Source organism: Molothrus ater, chromosome 29, assembly GCF_012460135.2.
Source record: "Molothrus ater isolate BHLD 08-10-18 breed brown headed cowbird chromosome 29, BPBGC_Mater_1.1, whole genome shotgun sequence".
In the NCBI taxonomy this organism is placed as follows: domain Eukaryota; kingdom Metazoa; phylum Chordata; class Aves; order Passeriformes; family Icteridae; genus Molothrus; species Molothrus ater.
The window spans coordinates 1,942,511-1,960,952 of record NC_050506.2 but is presented as its reverse complement, the minus strand read 5'-3'; the positions used below and the strand labels follow the sequence as shown (position 1 = coordinate 1,960,952).

The following is an 18,442-nucleotide window of genomic DNA, read 5'->3' as shown; positions in this document are numbered from 1 at the left end:
GGGGAACGCGTGGGCACACGAGGGTGTGCAGAGACACTCGTGGGTGTGCAGGGACATGAGTGGGTGTGCAGGGACACCTGTGGGCATTCAGAGACACCCGTGAGTGGGCAGGGACACTCGTGGGCGTGCAGGGACCTGTGCTCCTGTGCAGCGTGCACATGCAGCGAGGAGCAGGGAGAGCGGGGAGGGGGGACAGCTCTCTCACACCCATCACTCCTTCCTGTGGGTGCCCCCATGCTGTTTCCCCCTCCAGCCGCTGGCCCTTTAAGAGCCGTAATTCGGCGCGGTCCCTTTAAGGCCCGGCCGCCCTCTTTACTGCGGGCCGGAAGCGCGTGGGCACTTCCGGTGCGACCTCTGCCCGCTCCTAAGATGGCGGCGGCTCTCCGGTGCTGACGCCGCCGGTCACTTCCGGCCGGGGAGCGGCCATGGGGTGGCGGGGCCGGCCCGGCCGGGGGCTCCTCGGGGCTCCCTCCCGCCGCCGTCAGGTGAGCGGCTGCCGGGACCGGGACCGGGGCCAGGCCGGGATGAGGCCTGGACCGGGCCAGCCGCGGTGCGGCAGGGCCTGACGGTGGTGGCCCGGCCCGGCCCGGTGCGGCGCCGGTGCGGGCGGCGGCGGCCGAGCGGGGTCTGGGCAGGTGTGGAGGCGGCGCGGCTGGACGGGAGGGCGGCAGGTGGAGGAGAGGGGTGGCGGACGGGGGGCCCACGTAAAGCGGGGAGGGGGTTGGTGTGAGACCCTTTGGCCTTGGAAGACCCCGGGAGAGAGGCCCGGAGAGTCCCGGGGCGGGCGGGGAAGGGCCCGGAGCCCTCTCGGTGAGACCCCTGGGGCAGGCGGGACAGGGCTTGAATGGGCGCGGGCAGAAGAGCTGGAGGGTCCAGGACCCTCCCCAGGGCAGAGGCCGAAGCCCTCCCCGGGATGGGCGGGGAAGCGGCCGGAGCCCCCCGGAGCTGCAGGGGATACGGCGGCTTGGGGACAGCGGGGACACCGAGTCGCGGGGCTGGGGACGCGTCCGGCCCCGCAGTGACCTTGAGCGGATCCCGGACCGAGCTGTGCCGCTGTTCTCTACCCCAGAGCTCGGCCGAGCTCCTGTGGCCGGGGATCGGAGGCGGGGGTTTCACCCGGGGGTGGGGTCGGGGGGCTCCTGCCCCGGGGCTGGGGTGCTGGGGAGGGCAGTGCTGTCCCCAGAGCGCCGCTGCCACATCGCTTACAGAGCCACAGCTGTGCCGGGAGCTGCGGCTGTCAGCGGGGCTGGGGTGAGAGCCAGGACTGCCTCCCTGGAGGGGTTGGATCCCCTCCCACCGCGGGGTGAGTGTGAGGAGCGGATTTAGCTCGTTGAGCTGGATGTGGTGAGCTGGATGTGGTGAGATGGATGTGGTGAGATGGATGTGGTGAGATGGATGTGGTGAGATGGATGTGGTGCCTTGGCTCAGCTCGGTGAGCTGGATGTGGTGCCTTGGCTCAGCTCGGTGAGCTGGATGTGGTGCCTTGGCTCAGCTCGGTGAGCTGGATGTGGTGCCTTGGCTCAGCTCGGTGAGCTGGATGTGGTGCCTTAGCTCAGCTTCATGAGCTGGATGTGGGGATCTCAGCTCCATGAACTGGATCTATTGAGCTGGATGTGGGGCCTCAGCTCAGTTCCATGAGCTGGATGCGGTGTCTCAGCTCAGCTCAGTGAGCTGGATGTGCTGAGCTGGATGTGGTGCCTCAGCCCAGATCCATGAGCTGATGTGGTGCTGATAACCCCAAGGTCAGGGCTCCATCCCCAAACGACCCATTCAGTCCGGAGCTGGCCCCTGCTGGGCCCTGTCCAGCTCAGCCTGTTGTGTGATTCTGTGCCCTTGGAGGTGCCAGGCAGCCTGGGGCTGGCTGCAGATGGTTCCCAGGCTGGTGCTGAGGCATTAGCATGCTGGGCAGGGCACATCCCTGCCCGGGGCACACAAAGCCCTGTCTGTGTTTGCCAGAGAAGTATCTTGAGCTCCAGCTGCAGCAACGAGCAGTTTGGGGACCAGACTGCCAGGGTGGCATTAAAGGACATGAACTGGGGGGGGTTATACTGAATTCTGTGTGTGGGAGAGTGAGGCTGTGCCCAGATGAGAGAGCAGGGACGCCCTGCTTGGTACCCCCTGCTTGGATTTCCAGGCAGAAGTTCAAGAAATGCTGTTTTGTGCGTGGTGGGAAGGAACCACTGAGGGGTGGTTTTGGCACAGAAGCTGCTCCAGAGTTTAAGGATGTGTGAGCTGTGGTGTGCTTGTACCTTGTTTTGGAGGGCAGGTCAATTCTTAGGAGATGTAGCTGGATTACTTTTATATCACTCTCCCTAAAATTACTTGAAAGATCATCAAATCTTAATGAGTGTGACGGGATCCCTGAGCAAGGCCGTGGTCCAGATTTCTGGAAGATTAAATGCTCTGAGCAAAAGAAATTATTTTTATGTTGGCAAAGAAAGAATTGCAGCCATGCTGGTCATCCTTGGAGCTGCCGGGATCCCTTCCTTCTTCCATACAGGAGGGACTTTGAGTGCCTCAGAGCAAGGGGTTAAAGTGACTTTGTCTAATTCAGATCCTGAATGAGAGGAGTTATTGGTGAGAGTCCAAAGAAAGTACAGCTGTTTCCTCAAGGAGTTGTGGCTGAAATTCTGAACCCAAAGCACTAGAGCACATAAAACTAAATAAAGATCAAGGGTTTATTATTATTGTTGTTGTTTTGTTTTCTATATTACAGTGATGAGAATGTTTTTTGCAGGCAGCCCTTCCCTTTCTTTTGTGGGGAGCTCAATTCCATCTCTGAGTGGCAGAGGAATTTGGAGTATGGACTAAACCCTCAGGCTTCACCAGGGAATCATATAGGCTAGAATCTATTTTAATTTTTTAATTGAAACATTAAGCTAGTGGGACTCTTTAACAAGAACCAAGTTGTGTTTTCATAGGTGCTATGCACAGATAATTCCTGTGCAGGAAGCTTTGTGTGTCAAATCATGTCAATATTAGCAAACCCAGTAGGGCTGTAATTGTAACTAAAGCAATCCAGGCTGGGGTGTTTGTTGTGCCTTAGCTGGCAGGATGGAGTGTAGCTCTCTTTACAATGGTGAAAAGGTGGGATTTTGGGTGTTTTTAACTCCCCTGTCCACCTGCAGGAGCTGTGGTAGTCTGTAATGCTGTTTGCTCCTGTTCAGCAAATATTCTGTTGGCCAATGGGCAATGAAATGGTCACTTTATGGCACAGCCACCTCCCATCTGCCTTAATTTCATAACTGCAATTTCTTCTCTGTGCCAGAAGTAAACAACTTCCAGTTGTTTTGTTACTGTGTTTCTAAGAGAATGTCTCTGGCCTGTGTGAGTTCTTCATCAATTTTGAAGTGTTTAGACATTTCCCTAAGAATCCCAGACTGGTTTGGGTTGGAAGGACCTTAAAGCTCATCTCATCCCACCCCCTGCCATGGGCAGGACACCTTTCACTATCCAGGTTTGCTCCAAGCCCTGTCCAGCCTGGCCTTGGACACTGCCAGGGATGGGGCAGCCACAGCTTCTCTGTGCCCACCCTCCCAGAGAGCAATTCCTTCCCAATATCCCACCTAACCCTGCTCTTGCTCAGAGGGAAGCCATTCCCCCTGTCCTGTCCTGTCCCCTTGTCCCAAGTCCCTGTCCCTTGGAGCTCCTTTAGGCACTGATCTTGTGGCTTGGTGATGTGAAGTGCCCCCAGATCAGTGTGTGGTGCTGGCTGCCCATCCCTTTGAGTTCTCACTTGGTGAATCTGTTTTCAGATCAAGGTTTTGGCTCCCTTGTTCCTGTTCCTTGCTCTGGCTCTGCTCTCCAGCAGTTCAGCTCATGCCTGGGCACACGCTGCCAGTGCCTGGAATACAAGTTATGATCCAGCTGCAGTCAAGCCTTTCCCAAAAGTTCAGCCACCCAAACACCCCATTTTTTTTTTAATTTTATGTGAAAGTGAGTCCTTACTAGCAGTGAACTGGTCCATGTTGTTTTGGGTAATTCTCTGAGCTGTGCTTCTCCTACTGCCTGGCCCTGTGTGTAGGTTCCCTTAGCCCAAGCTTGGTTAATCGTGCAGCAAGTTAATTTACTAATTACAGCAGCTGAAAGTACCAGGAGCCTGCTGGGACCTGGTGATGAGCTGCAGCAATTGGGGCTGGGGGAGGCTGAACCAGCCCCTCCCTCCTCATCCTCCCCATTCCACAGCCAACAGTGGAAGGGGGGTTATCAGACCAGGAGCAGCAGTGGAGTGTTGGAAGGGAGGGTGAACTTTGCTCATGTAGCTGACAAGCAGCTCCACAGAGAGATCCTGGGCTGTGATTTAACCCTTTCTTTTCAGGATCCTGGTCATCAATGTGGAGACTCTGCATGGTTGTCTTGCCTTGTTTTCCCATTGTTGTTCTTTTCTTCTCATCGTCCTCCAGCTTTAGGAAGATAAGAATGGAAGTGGCCAAAGAAATGGGTCTAATTCATGCAGGGAATCCAGGAACACAAAAGGACTTGTCACTTTCTTCTTTGTACAGATCCTGGAACTGAAAAGTGACGTCCTGACACCTGGGAGCATGACAGACCTGGAATGACTGCGGAGAAGCTGCTTTGGTTGGCCATCCCTGATCTTGCGTGCCCATTAAAAGGTGGGTGTGCTGCTGGAGTGGTGCTCATCTGCTTCTGAGAGCACGGGAGCTTTGCTTTTGCCCAGAGCAGCCTGGGCTGTGCTGAGAGCTGCTGCTGGAGCTCAGAAAACAGCCACAGTGACATCTGAAGGTGTCACCATCAGGCACATGGTAGGGCCCTGCCTCTGGAGATTACAGAAAGTGACATCTGAAGGTGTCACCATCAGGCACATGGTAGGGCCCTGCCTCTGGAGGTTACAGCCCCTCTGCTCAGTGCTGTGCAAGGCTTGCTGTGTGTGACCGTGTTCACAGGGGTCCGAGGATGAGGGAAGAGACGAGGATCTGACTCCATGTTTCAGAAGGCTTGATTTATTATTTTATGATATATATTATATTTAAACTATACTAAAAGAATAGAAGAAAGGATTTCATCAGAAGGCTGGCTAAGAATAGAAAAAGAAGGAATGATAACAAAGGCTTGTGGCTCAGAGTCTGGGCTGTGATTGGCCATTAATTAGAAACAACCACATGAGCCCAATCCCAGATGCACCTGTTGCATTCCACAGCAGCAGATAACCATTGGTTACATTTTGTTCCTGAGGCCTCTCAGCTTCTCAGGAGGAAAAATCCTAAGGAAAGGATTTTTCAGAAAATATCGTTGCTACAGCTGTGTGCTCGAGGAGAGTCAGCCAAGGTTGAGGTGATGTGGGAGGTTGTAGAGAGTGGGGCTTTGTCCTCTACCCAAGGGGTCTCTCATTTCAGGTGCCAGCACTTGCAGTCTGCTTGCTCAAGGCTGGAAAGCTGGGCCTGGATCTGCTCTGTACCTTTGAGGGAGACCTGGACCTGTCCTGCCTGACCCCAGGGGAGCCATGGAGGACAAACGCAACATCCCCATCATCGAGTGGGAGCACCTGGACAAAAGGAAATTCTACGTGTTTGGCATTTGCATGACCATGATGATCCGGGTGAGCGTTTACCCCTTCACGCTCATCCGGACGCGGCTGCAGGTTCAGAAGGGCAAGAGCCTCTACAACGGGACCTTCGATGCCTTTGTGAAAATCCTGCGGACAGAAGGGACGGCGGGGCTGTACCGAGGCTTCCTGGTGAACACCTTCACGCTGATCTCAGGGCAGTGCTACGTCACCACCTACGAGCTGACGCGCAAATACGTCTCGCGCTACAACAACAACAACGCCGTCAAATCCCTGGTGGCCGGAGGCTCGGCCTCCCTGGTGGCCCAGAGCATCACAGTGCCCATCGATGTCGTCTCCCAGCACCTCATGATGCAGAGGAAAGGGGAAAGCATGGGCAGGTTCAAGGTGCAGAACCAAGATGGCAAACGTCTGCTGGTCTTTGGCCAAACCAAGGATATCATTGTACAGATTTTCAAGGCTGACGGTTTGAGAGGTTTCTACCGGGGTTATGTGGCCTCGCTGCTCACTTATATTCCCAACAGTGCGGTCTGGTGGCCCTTCTACCACTTCTATGCTGGTAAGTGAAAGGAGGCTGGAAATGTATCTTATGCCAGGAGAGCCAGGAGCCCCTTGGATGGACTCTTGGCACTGTGGATTCAGCGTGATTTGCTTTCTCTCTGGGGGTGGGAGCAGAATCTGCCCTGAACTAAGGAGCTGCATCTGGGAATTCTGCAGGTGTTGGGTGGGAATTTAACAGAGCAGCAGTGTTTCAATGCAGAGCAAGGGGTCTGGGTGCTATAGGACTGCAAACTGGATGGCTCCAAGCAAGTGGGGCTTTATGCATCTGCCTTAACTTTCTCTCCCACTAATCCCAAGTAGTGCCTTCTCCACAGGAGTGAGGAAGGCAGAGTTTTGGAGCCATCATATAAGTATAGTTCATCTTTCAGTTCGTGTGAACTCAGGAATCTCATAGATGGCAAAGGGACTTTTAGAGCCACAATTCTCCTGGCAAAGCCAAACAACAGGCAGAGACTCCAGGTCTGAATCTCCCCTGGATTTCTGTCAGGTGTTGCTTCAGTTTTGGCAACTTCAAAATTGGCACTGAGTCTTGTGATGGAAAACTGCACTCAGTAGGAAGTTCTTTCTCCCTAGCTCAGTTCTTGCACTCCTGGGGTGTTTCCAAAGGCTGAAGGTATTGGCCAGCTGAGGTTTATTTCCACCTCTCATGATCCTTTAGATTTCTGCCCTGCAGCTTTGCACATGGTCTTTAGGCATCTGGTTACCTAATTTCTGACAAAAGGTGGTGGTAATGAGCAGTTTGGGTTTTGCTGTGCTGGGCCTAAAGCACATCTTGGAGGATTCTTCAAAACCCAGATGTCTCAAAGGTCCTGTGTGCTTTCCAGAGTTCTGGTAGCTAGAGGAAGCATTGGTTCTGCATCCAGGCTGCCTTTAAATGGCAGTGGCAGCTTGGCACGTTGGTCTGTGCTTTGTGGGAGTGTTCCCATCAGTCTCCCTGTCAACTGTTCATAAGACCAAAACCCAGTGTACTAACTGTAAGATTTTCATGCCCAAAGGGCTCAAAGGAGAACATGTAAGAAAAGGCAGTTGATATGGAGAAACCAGAGCTCTCAGCTTCCAGGTGTTTGCTCTTTTCCTGTCTTCTCAGTAGAAATTGAGATGCTGGGAAACATAAACCCCAGCTGTCAATGAATCTGCTCTGGCTGCATTTCCCAATGCTCTGTCCCTGCAGCAGCAGCAGCTGGGGTCACTGAACCCTCCTTGGGTTCAAAGGACGCTGCTGGCCCTGATTCCAGTCAGTGTTCAAAGTCTCAAACAGAGCTGCTTCCATCCCTCCTGCCAGCCAGGCTTCCTCATTGTCCAAAAAATGGGGCTGCTGAACACTCGTCTGTCCAACCTCAGCCAATCCAAGTGTGGGAGATTCAAATCCTGTTGGCCATGGCAGCAGGAGCAGAGTCAGGAGATCTGGGATCAGCACTACACCAGGCTATCTCCTGGACAGTGTGCCCAGTAGTGACAGCTTTCTGTACAAATCTCTGCAGACACCTTCCAGTGGAGCCTTGTCTCAAGGCTTCCTCCACCTTCTAAAGAGGGTGGCTATTTTCATGCCCTGTTTTGGGGGTGTGAAAGCTGATTCTGTCCAGTTTGCCCCACAGGCCTGGGAGGCTGTGGCACAAAGCATGGGGAGTGTCCTGGAGCCAGCAGTGTGATGAGTCCTGCTCCCTGTGCTGTGCCAGCTTTCTGGTTGGTTAGGAAGCACCACTTGGAGATCCTGCAAGAGGAGCTGGCAGGCTGCAAATCAGCTGGAGTTAGTGGGTGGAGTGAAGGAAATTATAAGCTGAAAGTCTGAAACTTTCCTCTCTCTCCTGTTCCCAGAACAGCTTTCGAGTTTGACTCCTAAAGACTGTCCCCACCTCCTTCTGCAGGCGATTTCGGGGCCCCTTGCAGCTGCCACAGCCTCCACTCTCACCAACCCCATGGATGTGGTGAGGGCTCGGGTCCAGGTAAGAGCTCAGCCTGTTTGGCACACAGCAGGGTGGGGTTCAGCCTGGGCTCTCTCATCTCTGTGGTTTCAGGTGAGCTATTTCCCTTAGCTCCCTGGGCCTTTCATCCTGGGTAGCAGCTGCTTAATTAGCCCTCAGCATTAGCAAGAGGAGCCCGGGCTGGCAGTGCCAGCCTGGCCTGCTCAGACAGGCTTTCCCTTCAGAAAGGGAGAGGTGCTTCCTGCTGCCTTCTTAGGACTTGGTGCTTTTTTTGCTGCCCTCCTCAGGGACTTCTGGAGACCAGATCAAGGCTGTTGGACTGGCTGATCTGTTGTCTCCAGAGTGTTCAGTTGCAGCAGAGCCCCAGAGCAGCTCAGCATGGAGCCTGGCAGCTCTGTCAATGTTTGTTCTGGCATTGCAGGTGGAAGGCAAGAGCTCCATCGTTCTCACCTTCAAACAGCTCATTGCAGAGGAAGGTCCCTGGGGGCTGACTAAAGGCCTCTCTGCCCGCATCATTTCAGCCACTCCTTCCACCATCGTCATCGTGGTGGGCTATGAAACGCTGAAGAAGCTGAGCCTGCGCCCAGAGCTGGTGGACTCAAGGCACTGGTAGAGGCAGCTGGGGGAAGGAGAACCTTCCTGTGAACTCTCTGAGTTTGGACTCTTGCAGGGGAGAGCCTGGGATGCGACGCAGCTGCTGCGCCTTGGTCTCTGGCTGGTTTCACAGCACAAGGCAGTTGCAAAAGCAGCTGCACTTCACCTCTTTAGATCTGAGTGTCATGCAATGGTCTGCTGCTGGTTTTGCTTCAACTGTGACCTTTGGCAGTGCTCTTTGCCTGGAACAGTCCATTCCAGGTGTGTGAATGCATCCTGGCAAGTTAGTAATTCCTTTTTTTTTTTTTTTTTTTTAATTAAAGACTTACTGGCTTAAGCAAAAAGCCAGTTTATTCTCTTTAAATTATTTTCATCTTTGCCAAACTTCCAAGGAGTCTCACAGCCTGCAGCAGGACCCTCTGCTGGGATGTCTCTAGTGGCAGTTTGTGCTGTGGGAAGCTGGAAGCAGAAAATAGACAAGTGACTTTCTCCAATTACCTGCTTTTATTTCTAGAAGATGTGAGACAAAGAGTAACCTGGAACCACTTCAGACCTGATTTCCTGCGTTTTGAATAGATCTACATACTTGTTTTGTATATTCTTGGAAAATGTTCCCTGTCTCTCATCCTCCAAACAGCAAGCTGGCTGATAGCAAGTGGGGAAGCTGAGCTGGCTGTTTGGAATTAGCTGATGGCAGTTTTGACACCTAACCTGTGTTTTTAATCTGTTGTAATTTAATTTTTTTTTTTATTTTAGGGAAGCTTATTCTGATTTCTGGGGTACTGAATGGTTGTCCTGTGGCCTCGTTCAGTGTGTCAATCCTGCATGTTCAGAGTGGCTGTGGCCACTTCCCACCTTAGTTAGTTTAGGCCCAGAAATGCAGTTTGGGAAGTGTTTGATCATGGTGCTGCCAGCAGCTGGATGAGAACTGAATGGGCTTTGAGCTACAATTAGATGGGACGTGGGGAAGGAAAAACCTTGTGCTGGCTTTTGATCCAGTTCAAACCTGACAGGCATGTTTATATTGAATAAGAAGTGATGGTTCACTTCATCAGTTTAAATTCTGCTCTTCCAGTTTGGGAAGGGCAAGGATAATGTTTTGCACAATTGCTGGATCAGAAGCCTGAGCTATGGTCTGTGTATTTTACCAGGTGAAAACTTCAGGGGGATGAAACCAGAGGCTGCTTTTTGGGGAGGGGAGGGAGGGGGTTGTTTGACTGCACTCTGCTGCTCTTGGTGGTTGAGATTTGCCTTTCATGCTGCCAGCCCACACGTGGTGCTTATCTGGGGGGGTTTGGGGTGCACCTCCACACAACAGAGTGCACCACCTCCATTCCCCTTCTGCCATAACCAGGAATTTTGGTTGAGGTGTTCATCCTGCTGACCCATGGCTGTTGCTGGGCTCCACTTTGCTGTCTCTCTCCGAGGGGATTCACCAAGTGTGGCTCTGCCCTTCACCCCAGTGTTGTCCCTGCCCGGCTGGAGATGGAGAGTGCTGAAGCTGCTGCTGAGGTGGGAGAGGCTTCTCTGCTAAGGGCAGATTCTAAGGTGCAGTGCTGTGATGGGGCTGTGGGTGAGAGCCCTCTTCATCCCAGTTTTGTTTCTTGCAGTGCTCAGAAAGGCACTGGATGCTGGAGCCACTGGTGGAGTTGTTGGAGCAGCACCTTCTGCACCGGCTCCACTCACCTGTTTGTTGTTTAAAGGTTGACACCAGTCGGCTCTTGCTCTAATAATAGATTCTGCTCTCAAAAGCAGAACAACAGCACCCCAAACCACAAAGCAGCAGGATGTTAACACTGATATTAACAGGAACAAAAACGATCCACCTCTGCCAGGTGCAGTGTGCAGAACAGAGGGGCGGCAGCACCAGTGTGGGGAGACACTGTCAAACTTAATGTTCCTCTCGTAACCAGCAACGTTCTTGACAACTAATAAAACTTGAGAGACCTTCAGTTTGGTGCCTGCGTTTAAAAGCACATGACTCTCCACGCATGGGGAGGCTGCTGCTTTTTGTCGTGTCACAGGAAGGGTTTCACCCTTAGCCTTTGGACTAGGAGAGGGACGTGAGCTGCCTGAGAGCTCAGCGGCTGAGCGAGAACCGGCTGGAGCACGTGGAACGCCTGCAAGCAGCTGTGACCCAGAGCCGCGGGCTGGCTCCTGCTTGCTGTTCCATGGGAAATGTCGCTTTTTTTATTCTCTAACCGAGCTGAACTTTGTTTCTTTTCTCCTTGAACTCTTCAGGCTTGATCGTTTTATTTCACTCAAAGTCGCTGGGGGGCAGGGCGAGCCCTGGGAAGAGAAGGACGGTTTGGTCACGCTGCTTCGCTTCGGGGCCGGGCGGCAGTTTCTGACCGCGGTGTTTTTGTCGCGGTTTGGTTCAAACCGGGAGCAGCCCCGCTCCGGGAGGCGGCAGTTTCTTACCGCGGTGTTTTTGTCGTGATTTGGTTCAAACCGGGAGCAGCCCCGCTCCGGGAGGCGGCAGTTTCTCACCGCGGTGTTTTTGTCGCGGTTTGGTTCGGACCGGGAGCGTCCGCGCCCTTCCCGCGCTCCGTTCCCGCGCGTTTTTCCCGCGCTCCGTTCCCGCGCTGGCGGCCGTTGTGGGCGGGGCCCGGCGCCCCGGCCAATGGGCGGCGGCGGCGGCGGCCGGGCCGGGCCATGGCGGCGGCGGCGGGCGGCGATGGCGGCGCGGGCGGGGCTGAGGACGGCGGGGCCGATGGCGGGGACGGCCCGGAACCGGCGGCGGCCCCGGGGCGCGCCCAGGTGTTCAGCACCGTGGTGGACACGTTCCTGGAGAAACTGGTGGCCGCGGGGAGGTGAGGCGGGAGCGGGGTCGTGCGGGGCGGGGAGGGAGCCCTGAGCCCGGTGCCAACCGTGCCGTGACCCTGGGCACACCGGAGCCCCGGGAGCACCACCGGACCCGGCTCTGGGCCTGGCCCTGACCCGGCCCCACCGTGACCCTGGGCACACCGGAGCCCCGGGAGCAGCCGGCTCTGAGCCTGGCCCTGACCCTGAGCCCACCGGACCCCCGGGAACAGCCCCGGATCCGGCTCTGGGCCTGACCCGAACCGGCCCCACCGTGCCCCCGGCCCCAAGCCTGCCATGACTCTGAGCCCACCGGATCCCCGGTAACACCACCGGACCCGGCTCCGAGCCTGGCCCTGACCCGACCCCACCATGACCCCAGTCCCAACCGTGCCGTGACCCCAGTGCTAACCTGGCTCTGGTCCTGATCCTGCCCTCCTTGCAGCTACCAGAGGTTTGTCAGCTGCTACCGCTGCTTCTACAAGCTGCAGCCGCAGCTGACCAGGAGCATCTACGATCAGTTCATCTCCCAGCTCCAGACATCCATAAAGGTGAGCAGGGGAGCCACCCGGGGGTCTGAGGGGCTGCAGAGGGGTTTGGAGTGTCCAAAAGGGGGTTCAAAGCCCAGTGGAAAAGTGCTGAACAGGTTGATATTAAGGGCAGCAAATATATTTCCTAAATGTAAAGCAGAAAGTTGAGGCTGCTCTCCAGAGTTCTGCCTTCCCTAGAAAAATGTGTAGGATTGTTCAGGAAAACACCACTGGGACTTTGGAGTCCAGGCATTTCCCCAGCACTGCCAAGGCCACCACTAAACCATGTCCCTGAGTGCCACATCCACACATCTGTTAAATACCCCCAGGAATTGTCATTCCCAGGGTGTTCATCATCCAGGATTCCAGCTTTTCATCCAGGACAAAGCCAGAAACACTTTGGATAAGGGATGCAGTGACAGGACAAGGGGAATGGCTTCCCCCTGCCAGAGGGCAGGGTTAGATGGGATTTTGGGAAGGAATTCTTCCCTGTGAGGGTGGGGAGGCCCTGGCACAGGTGCCCAGAATTTAAGGCCAGGTTGGACAGGGTTTGGAGCAAGGTGGGATAGTGGAAGGTGGAACGAGATGTGCTTTTTAAGGTCCCTTTGAACCCAAACAATTCCCTGATTCCATGAGCAGCAAAGGCTCACAAGCAGAGTGGTGCCTGTGTTTGTTCACCTCGTGTCCCTTCCTTCACAGGAGGAGATCCAGGAGGTGCAAAATGAAGGGAATCTGGAGGCACTCTTCAGTTTGCTGGATAAGATCGTGGAGGAGGCGAAGGACCGGGAGGAGCCAGCGTGGTATGGAGGGCCAGGGGTGGGGGTGCTGCTCCCCCAAGGGCACCGGGCACTTCCTGGGCTGTGTTTGGGTGTCCTGCTGGCCTCGTGCTGCAAGGAAGGGTCTGAAAGGTGCTGTATCTTTACAACCGTGTCACTGGGCCTAAAACACACAGAAATCAGTTTAATCTGTGCTTCTCTGGGTCCAGGATCCATTTCCACTCTCTTCCTTAGTGCAGGGAGGTCAGTGCCACTGAGCTGGGGGGACAGTCCAGAGGGCTGATGGGGTGGTTTGGGCACAGCACCTGTCCAACAGCAGAGTCCCCATGTGTGCCCTTTGTGTCCCTGGCTCAGGGCCTCAGCAGACACTGGAGAGGCTGGGGATTGTGACCAGAAACACAAAATTTTGTGTGTCTGTGCTGAGGGGGTGAGGACATCCTGCCTGTTCCAAGCACCCACTTAGGGCCAGGCTTGGGGAAGAGCTCCCTGTGCCCTCCAGTGGGGCTCTGGCTGTGCTGGGTTCCCTGTGCCAGAGGAAACTGTGGGAGCCACAGAGCTGATCCCAGCTGGCAGCAGCTCAGCAGCTGTGTGGGACCAGTGCTGGGCAGTATCTGTGGCCAGGGTTTATGTACAAATCACAAATGGGACGGGACTGCTGCCTGAGCTGTTTTATTTTCCAGCATCAGTCTCATTACATGATTATCACAGTGGGAAATGCCAGCAGCTCACGTCCCAGGCAGCAGACAAAGAACTCAATGTTACAACTCACTTTAAAAGTTTTTTGGCCAATCACACAAAGCAAAAGCACATTGACAGTAGTTCTATCCAACCACTATAAGCACCTTTGGTTGAACAATGTTTGCTTATTTCAAATACAATACCTGCTTGTAAACCTTAAAACACAACGCACAGAGCTTCATTATTAAGCTTAGAACTTCCTAATATCTTGCTAGATAAACTTTTCTTTAGCTTAGGGAGCTATTCTAGACAAGTAGAAGATGCTTGTGAATCTGCTCTGGCCCTTAGAGCAGATCTGTGCAAGGAGGAAACTCCAGCTCATCCTGAGGGTTGGGATAGGAGCAGTGCCTTGCTTTACCCCAGGCCAGGAAGGATATGCTGAGCCCCCTCAGAAGGCCAGGCCTGCTGCAGGACCCTCAGTGCCACCTCCCCAAGGCTGCCCCCACACTCTGGAGCCTCCCAGGTTTACAAAAGTACAGGTGCAATGGTCTGTTAATGTGACAGCGTTCACAGGGGTCTCAGGTTGAGGGAAGAGACGAGGATCTGACTCCATGTTTCAGAAGGCTGATTTATTATTTTATGATATATATTATATTAAAACTATACTAAAAGAATAGAAGAAAGAATTTCATCAGAAGGCTGGCTAAGAATAGAATAGAAAGGAATGATAACAAAGGCTTGTGGCTCGGGCTCTCTGTTCGAGCCAGCTGGGCTGTGATTGGCCATTAATTAGAAACAACCACATGAGACCAATCCCAGATCCACCTGTTCCATTCCACAGCAGCAGATAACCATTGTTGACATTTTGTTCCTGAGGCCTCCCAGCTTCTCAGGAGGAAAAATTCTCAGGAAAGGATTTTTCATAAAAGATGCCTGTGACATGTTAATACCCAGACCATTCTTCTATTCATCCTTACTTCCTCCTTCTCACGTAACTTTCCTGCTGACCAATCTCATGGCTACTGCTGAGCTCTGATGACACTTGTGCTGTCTCTGAGGCCTGATTTTGCAGCTGTCCCAGCCCCTGTGATGCTGATTCCCAGGGAAGGCTGGGTGCTGTGTGCTGTGTGTGCTGGGTGCTGTGTGTGCTGGGTGTTGTGTGCTGGGTGCTGTGTGTGCTGGGTGCTGTGTATGCTGTGTGTGCTGTGTGTGCTGGGTGCTGTGTGTGCTGAGTGCTGTGTGTGCTGGGTGTTGTGTGCTGGGTGCTGTGTATGCTGTGTGTGCTGTGTGTGCTGTGTGTGCTGGGTGCTGTGTGTGCTGGGTGCTGTGTGTGCTGGGTGCTGTGTGATGGGTGCTGGGTGCTGTGTTCTGGGTGCTGTGTTGCTCTGTTGCTGTGTTCTGGGTGCTGTGTTCTGTGTTGCTGTGTGTTGTGTGCTATATGCTGGGTGCTGTGTGCTGTGTTGCTCTGTTGCTGTGTTCTGGGTGCTGGGTGCTGTGTTCTGGGTGCTGTGTGTTGTGTGCTGTATGCTGGGTGCTGTGTGCTGGGTGCTCTGTTGCTGTGTTCTGGGTGCTGGGTGCTGTGTTCTGTGTGCTCTGTTGCTGTGTGCTGTGTTGCTGTGTGTTGTGTGCTGTATGCTGGGTGCTGTGTTCTGGGTGCTCTGTTGCTCTGTTGCTGTGTTGCTCTGTTGCTGTGTTGCTCTGTTGCTGTGTTGCTCTGTTGCTGTGTGCTGGGGTGCTGTGTTCTGGGTGCTCTGTTGCTCTGTTGCTGTGTGTTGTGTGCTGTATGCTGGGTGCTGTGTTCTGGGTGCTCTGTTGCTGTGTGTTGTGTGCTGTGTTCTGGGTGCTCTGTTGCTCTGTTGCTGTGTGTTGTGTGCTGTATGCTGGGTGCTGTGTTCTGGGTGCTCTGTTGCTCTGTTGCTGTGTTCTATATGCTGGGTGCTGTGTTGCTCTGTTGCTGTGTGCTGTGTGCTGTGTTCTGGGTGCTCTGTTGCTCTGTTGCTGTGTTCTGGGTGCTGTGTTCTGGGTGCTGTGTTCTGGGTGCTCTGTTGCTGTGTTCTATATGCTGGGTGCTCTGTTGCTCTGTTCTGGGTGCTGGGTGCTCTGTTGCTCTGTTGCTCTGTTGCTCTGTTGCTCTGTTGCTGTGTGTTGTGTGCTGTGTTCTGTGTGCTCTGTTGCTCTGTTGCTGCGTTTTTCCGTTGCAGGCGGCCCAGCGGGGTCCCGGCGCAGGACGTGCGCAGCGCCCTGGTGCCGTTCCTGCTGCGGCACCGCTCCCACCTGCGCCGGGCGCTGCACGAGCGGCAGCACAGGAGCAGCAGCCTGGCCCAGGATGTGCTCACGGGGAGGGACAGCATTGCAGAGCTGCAGCAGAGGATCCAGGCTCGCCAGCAGGCCTGGCAGGTAAAACACGGCAGAGAAACCCAAACCAGACCAAACAAACCAAACCCGATCTAAACCAACCCAACCCAAACCAGACCAACCCAAACCAGACCAAACCAAACCCAATCTAAACCAACCCAAACCAGACCAAACCAAACCCAATCTAAACCAACCCAACCCAGACCAAACCAACCCAACCCAAACCAACCCAAACCAAACAAACCAAACCAGACCAACCAACCCAATCCAAACAAGACCAACCCAACCCAAGCTAGACCAAACCAAACCAAACAAACCCAACCCAAACCAGACCAGACCAACCCAATCCAAACCAACCCAATCCGAACCAAACCAACCCAATCTAAATCAGACCAAACTAATCCAACCAAACCAGACCAATCCAACCCAAGCCAGACCAAACAAAACCAGACCAACCCAATCTAAATCAGACCAAACTAATCCAACCAAACCAGACCAACCCAACCTAACCCAAACCAACTCAAACCAAACCGAACCAAACAAACCCAAACCAGACCAGACCACCCAATCCAACCCAAACCAGACTAACCCAATCCAAACCAAACCAAATCAGACCAAACCAACCCAATCTAAACCAGACCAAACCAATCCAACCAAACCAGACCCACCCAACCCAAACCAGACCAACCCAACCTAACCCAAACCAAACCAGACCAACCCAACCTAACCCAAACCAAACCAGACCAGCCCAACCCAATCCAAACCAACCCAAACCAACTCAACCCAAACCAGACCAACCCAACCTAACCCAAACCAGACCAACCCAACCTAACCCAAACCAAACCAGACCAACCAACCCAAACCAACTCAACCCAAACCAAACCAGCCCAACCCAAACCAGACCAACCAACCCAACCCAATCCAAACCAACTCAACCCAAACCAAACCAGCCCAACCCAGCCCAACCCAACCTCCTCCTCGCAGCACCTGCTGCAGTGGGGCCTGGAATGTCTTTCAAACCCCCCACTTCCCCAGGACCTCCCAGCAGCCAAGTCCTGCTGCAACTTTAGTGTGGACATTGGAGGTCTCAGGTGCTTTTCCCTGTGCAGTGGGTGGGGTGTGGAGTGGTCCCAGGGGAGGTGAGGGGGTGTTCTGTGCCTGCAGGGGACAGCAGTGTGTGCCACACGTTCCACCCTGAGGAGTGTGGCAGGGTGGGAGAAGCATCGTGCTGAGCTCTGTGGGTTGTGTTCCTTCCAGGCAATCACTAAGGAGCAACGAGAGCTCATCATGACACTCCAGGAGCCCCAGTGATGTCCCACAGGCTCTGCTGAGGCTGTTCATCATCCCAGAGCACTGATGGGACAAGGTGTGTGCAGAACCCAAACTGAGAATCACCCCATCAGGCCACTGGAGACTGCAGAGGGACTGAAACAGCTGCTGGACTGGCATGGGTTGATTAAAAAAAAGAAAAAAAAAGAAAAGAAACAAAAAAAAACCCACTGGGATCTTTGGAAATGGATGGCAATTCCCTGTTTCCTGCTCAGCTAGACAGAGGAGTGCCACAAAGTGTGTCTGTGCTCTCCTCTGCTCCACTCAGTGCTGGGACAGGCCTGATTCCAGTTTCCAAAGCCACATTTGGGGGTTTGTAGCTGTTTTAGGTGTGTGTTAGACAAAATTCAGTGCCTTAAGCCCCAGGCCAGGCTGTGCCCAGGCCTGAGGAGCCCACAAGTGGGTCACAGCCAAGGCTCCTGCCTTTGCTGGCAGGTTCATTCACTGCCTGTGTTCACTGCCCTTGCAGATGTGGCAGCAGCTGCTGCCCCAAGTTCCTCGTTACCATTCATTCTGTTCTCTTCTAAAGTTATTTTCTAGCCCCGGTCCCCTCCCAGCAGCCTGAGATATCCAGGGATCTGTGCAGAGGTTGGAACAGCCCTGCCTCCACTTTGTGGGTTTGTAGCACAGGGTTTTCGTGTTTTTCCTGTGGAACCTTCCAGAGCCAGACTGGTTTTCCCCACCCAGAGTTGTCTGTTCTGCCTCGTCTGTTTGTGGGCTGGGGAAGCCAAGGGATCTCCCTGGCACAGCCCCACCTGTGAGCGTTCCTCCAGCATGGCCAGGCTGTCCTGGGGCCGGCAGGGAGGGAGGAGAGTCCCCCTGCACCTGCTGAGGGCTGGGAGAGGTTCTGAGGGCACAGCTCCGAGGTTTGTGCCCTGCCCTGTGCCCATCTGGGGAGGGGCAGTGGCTGCTCCACCACACCCCAACCTCTGTCAGCAATTAGAGCTGCACAGTGGCTGCAGCATTTCCCCTCTGCCTCCCCTCTCTGTGCTGGAATCTCATCAATAAACTGGGGCTGGTTGTTCCCAGCTTGGCTCCTGCTGTGCTCTTGGCCCACGTACTCTGTATTTTATGGCTTTGTCTGACAAAGGCTTTGCCTCAGCAGCTCTGTCTGCCCTCCACTTCCGCTTCCCAAGACAGGGCTGGGATTTACAGGATCAAAAAAAAAACTGGTCAGGATGTGAAAGAGAAATGTTACTCAGGAGCTCTGCCCTGCAGCCTCTGCCCGTGGCAGGAGGAGCTGTGCAGAGACCAAGGCCGTGGGCACCTGCCCACCCTCCCCCAGGGACCCATTGCCCAAAAGCAGCAGCTGCTGCTCCCCCAAAACTGGGCCAGCAACTTCCCTTTGGCCCTGCACGTGGAGGGAAACCC

At 54.2% G+C, this 18,442-nt stretch overlaps 2 protein-coding genes across 2 annotated transcripts; both read left to right on the top strand.

Annotated features, from left to right (window-relative positions):
* The first annotated feature begins 372 nt into the window (after nt 1–372).
* Nucleotides 373–10,553, top strand: SLC25A44 (solute carrier family 25 member 44). Its single transcript, XM_036397906.2, has 5 exons — nt 373–485; nt 4,503–4,613; nt 5,355–6,083; nt 7,901–8,028; nt 8,429–10,553. The coding sequence occupies exons 3-5, from the start codon at nt 5,462–5,464 to the stop codon at nt 8,618–8,620; spliced, it is 942 nt and encodes a 313-aa protein (XP_036253799.1). The 5' UTR covers nt 373–485; nt 4,503–4,613; nt 5,355–5,461; the 3' UTR covers nt 8,621–10,553.
* Nucleotides 10,554–11,271: 718 nt separating this feature from the next.
* On the top strand, nt 11,272–18,099 carry PMF1 (polyamine modulated factor 1; the record flags this gene model as incomplete). The annotated part of the gene is made up of 5 exons (XM_036397994.1): nt 11,272–11,414; nt 11,849–11,954; nt 12,633–12,733; nt 15,589–15,784; nt 17,000–18,099. Coding segments are annotated over 5 exons (600 nt in total), but the record flags the coding sequence as incomplete, so codon positions are not given.
* Nucleotides 18,100–18,442: the final 343 nt, after the last annotated feature.

What these genes read in the sequence shown, in the direction of transcription:
- SLC25A44 (XM_036397906.2), top strand. Translation starts at nt 5,462, where the DNA reads ATGGAGGACAAACGCAACATCCCCATCATCGAGTGGGAGCACCTGGAC. An exon ending in CTTCTACCACTTCTATGCTG is followed by an intron (nt 6,084 to 7,900) that starts GTAAGTGAAAGG and finishes TCCTGTTCCCAG; the next exon opens with AACAGCTTTCGAGTTTGACT. An exon ending in TGGTGAGGGCTCGGGTCCAG is followed by an intron (nt 8,029 to 8,428) that starts GTAAGAGCTCAG and finishes CTGGCATTGCAG; the next exon opens with GTGGAAGGCAAGAGCTCCAT.